General features: G+C 28.2%; 1 protein-coding gene across 1 annotated transcript; it reads left to right on the top strand.

Moving 5' to 3' along the window:
* The first annotated feature begins 408 nt into the window (after positions 1-408).
* On the top strand, positions 409-2,836 carry LOC136081983 (uncharacterized). The gene is made up of 4 exons (XM_065800489.1): positions 409-687; positions 765-894; positions 1,012-1,173; positions 1,389-2,836. Exons 1-4 carry the CDS (start codon positions 445-447, stop codon positions 2,795-2,797), a joined length of 1,944 nt encoding a protein of 647 aa, XP_065656561.1. The 5' UTR covers positions 409-444; the 3' UTR covers positions 2,798-2,836.
* The last annotated feature ends 624 nt before the right edge of the window (positions 2,837-3,460 follow it).

Genomic DNA, 3,460 nt, shown 5'->3' with positions numbered 1-3,460 from the left:
TATTTAATTAATTAAGTAAGTAATCATATATTTTTTTGTATTTATATATATATTTTATACATATTTTATACATATATATATATATATATATACATAATATATATATATATATATATATATATATATATATATATATATATATATATATATATATATATATATATATATATATATATATATATATCACTGTGAGCCATAAAGACCGTCAGGTTCAACTTTTCCCCACCTCTAATTTTTTTTTTTTTAAAGTAAATGCAGTTAGTGTAAGTCTTTTTCAAGAGCAGAACAAATCTAAAGTCGATCAGAAGAGTTAGTATTTTAAGTATTAAAAGTTAGAAAAACCTAAAAATTTAGTCTTAAAAATAATGTAATCCGCCATTCTCGGCTTCTTTTTCTTTAATAGTTTTGAAATGATTCAAGTAAAAAAATATACATACGGTAAAGATGGCTGATTTAAAACAGTCTGTTTGTGCAGTCTGTTTGGAAAAAAAAGGTAAATATTCAAAATCTTTAGTAAAAGTACAACCATCTGTAGCAAATAAAATCAAGGAGTTAATTTGGCCTGAGTACAATGTAGAGTTTAATGTCTGTCCGGATGTAATTTGTTCAAGTTGTAGAAGAAACATCTTTTTGCTGGAAAAGGGATCAAACACTTATCTTTCAAATTGGATAAGTAAAGTTTCTCAGGTATATGACTTTAAACTTATTTAAGTTAAATGATTAATACATATAAAGATTTTTTATTAAATGCTATTTTGAATTAGGTTGACAGACCAAGAATTAGACGTAGTACTGAGCTTAGTGATATTATACAATCATCTCATGTTAATACAAAAGATGTTGAATCTCTGAAAAAAAATATGTGCAGTTGCTGCTTTACTCTCCTTGCAAGAGGTTAAAAATTTATAAGTTACTTGATAAGTAAATTAAAAGTTATCAAATATTCATTTATAAACTTCAATAAAAAGCCTTAAGGCGTATATTATTTTAAGAGTAAATTTTATTCTTCAGGATGTCATAACAACTGTTGTTCTAGTCAGGCTGTTTTGAATTTAATTAATTTGGCAGAAACTCTTGATTCCACATCATGTGAGCAAGTTGCTTCAGGCATAATAAAAAACAAAATGGAGCGAGAAGGCATTGAGAGAGGCCAGTCTTTTAAAATATCTACAGGTGTTTAGGTTTTTATTTTCATTTTTAAATAATTAAAAAGGGTTTATATGTTTAGATAAAACTTAAATGCACATATAAAACACTCAGTAGATATGAGGCTTTTGTAACTAAGCAATTGTATAGGTTGCTAACAATTTTTTCAAAATGTTTGCATTGTAAATTTAGAGTAGGGGTAGGTTAAAGATACATATAATTAATTATACTTTATCTTTAAGGTGGAAATCCGTTAACTTTAACTGTTGGAACTAAAGACAATAAATCTTCTAGAAAGTTTTTTAATCAGATATCATTTCAAACAGTGATAGAATTAACTTCTGTTTTGGAATTGACAAAAAATAAAACAAAAAAACTGATATCAAGTCTCCGTAAGAATCTGGGATCATTTACTGTTGTGGAGAATAATGTAATTAGTATGATGACATCATTACAAGAAGAAATTGAATCTAAATATAAAATAGAACAAGAGAACTTTATTTGGAATGATGAAATTGTAACAAGACATGTAGTATTTATCTATGACACTTCTGAATTTATTCTTAGTATTTTAATTGAAAGAGGAATGGATCCTCTCTCCAGTATGATGCGTATATCAATAGATGGAGGTCAAGGATTTCTGAAAGTAATTGTAAATGTCTTTGATAAAACTAATAAAAATGAGATTTACATTGACAGTGGAGTTAAAAGGTGTTTTATTCTTGCTATTGTTGAAGATGTTTGTGAAGACAATGGAAATTTGCAGAAAATCTTGAGTAGATTAAATCTGGACAATGTTACATATCACCTTGCATTTGACTTAAAATGTGCTAACAGCATCTTTGGTTTGTCTTCTCATTCAGGTAAATATGCCTGCTTGTGGTGTGAAGGCGAATGTTCCCTAGAAAGTGGTACTCCAAGAACGTTAGGTTCGTTTGATTATTGGTACAACTTATTTGTTGAAAATGGGGCAAAGCGGTTAGAGATGAAAGATTTTAAAAATGTTATTAGTCCTCGACTCGTTTATTTAGACAAAAATGCTGAAGATGAAGTTAATCACTTAGTCCCTCCACCAGAGTTACATCTTCTTATGGGGATTGTGACATTACTTGGTAGACTACTTTTAGATCATTGGCCTCTTTTTAAAAACTGGCTCAAAGAACATTATATCTTACTTAGAGGTTATCATGGGATAGGCTTTGATGGGAACAATTCCAATAAACTTCTGGAAAAAGTAGATATTTTAGAGAGAGATGTGTTAGCATCTCAAACTAATTTATTGCCTATAGTTCATTGCCTCAGAAAGTTTGAAAAGGTTAAAGAGTGCACCTTTGGATACGAATTAGGCAGCAATGCTTCTTCAGTTATTGAAGAGTTTAAAGTATCATTTTGTGACCTACAGCAGTATGCAAAGATGCATTTGAATACAGAGCTGAAGGTTACCTGGAAAGTCCATATAGTTATCTGTCATATTCTTCCATTTGTAAAGTTTAATTGTTGTTCTTTGGGATCATATGCTGAACAGACTGGAGAAGCTGTTCATAGTGCCTTCAAACCAAGTTGGTCTCAATACAAGCGAAGGATTGAACATAAAGATTATGCTAAAAGATTGAAATCTGCTGTTGCAACCTTTTGCTTAGATAAAATGTAAATATTGTAATATAAAAGTAGTTGAGTTATTTTTGTTGCATTTATTGTATTTTTTTTCTTTTAACTATTGGTATAATAGTGTACAAGGAGTTTAAATTACTTCAATTTAAGATTAGTAAGAAAAAGTAATGATTTTTTTAAGGAGGATAATGAAAGATAAATTAAAATTTTTTTTTTTTTGAAAGGAGGTAATATCATCATAAAGAGGATAACTTTATCACTTGAAGGGGGGTAAATAGGGTAAAAAAATAAGTTTTTATGTTACTTCTGATCGACTTTAGATTTGTCAAATACAAAAAAATAACATATCTAACTAGCACTTGTCTTAATATGAAAAAAAATTAGAGGTGGGGAAAAGTTGAACCTGGCGGTCTTTATGGCTCACTGTGATATATATATATATATATATATATATATATATATATATATATATATATATATATATATTAGGGTACAGTGAAAACATTATAAAAATTTTTTTTTTGAAAATTGATTTTGCCTGGGTGTGCAAAAGTTGTCTATTCATATCAGAAATACTCTGTAAAAATTGCAATGCTCTGGTAAATTATTTTGAGGTGCCACAAGGACTTTGAAATCCCCCAAAATCCCCAAAAAGTTAGAAATTAGAATTTTTATTAAATTCATATTTTCACAAAAAAATCAA

This window comes from Hydra vulgaris, chromosome 06 (genome assembly GCF_038396675.1).
Source record: "Hydra vulgaris chromosome 06, alternate assembly HydraT2T_AEP".
NCBI lineage: Eukaryota > Metazoa > Cnidaria > Hydrozoa > Anthoathecata > Hydridae > Hydra > Hydra vulgaris.
The sequence above is the reverse complement of the archived record's forward strand: the minus strand, read 5'-3'. Positions and strand labels throughout refer to the sequence as shown.

Bases quoted from the DNA above. Each gene is read 5' to 3' on its own strand.
- LOC136081983 (XM_065800489.1), top strand. From the start codon at position 445: ATGGCTGATTTAAAACAGTCTGTTTGTGCAGTCTGTTTGGAAAAAAAA. The intron at 688-764 runs GTATATGACTTT...ATTTTGAATTAG, and splicing joins GGATAAGTAAAGTTTCTCAG to GTTGACAGACCAAGAATTAG. The intron at 1,174-1,388 runs GTGTTTAGGTTT...TTTATCTTTAAG, and splicing joins GTCTTTTAAAATATCTACAG to GTGGAAATCCGTTAACTTTA.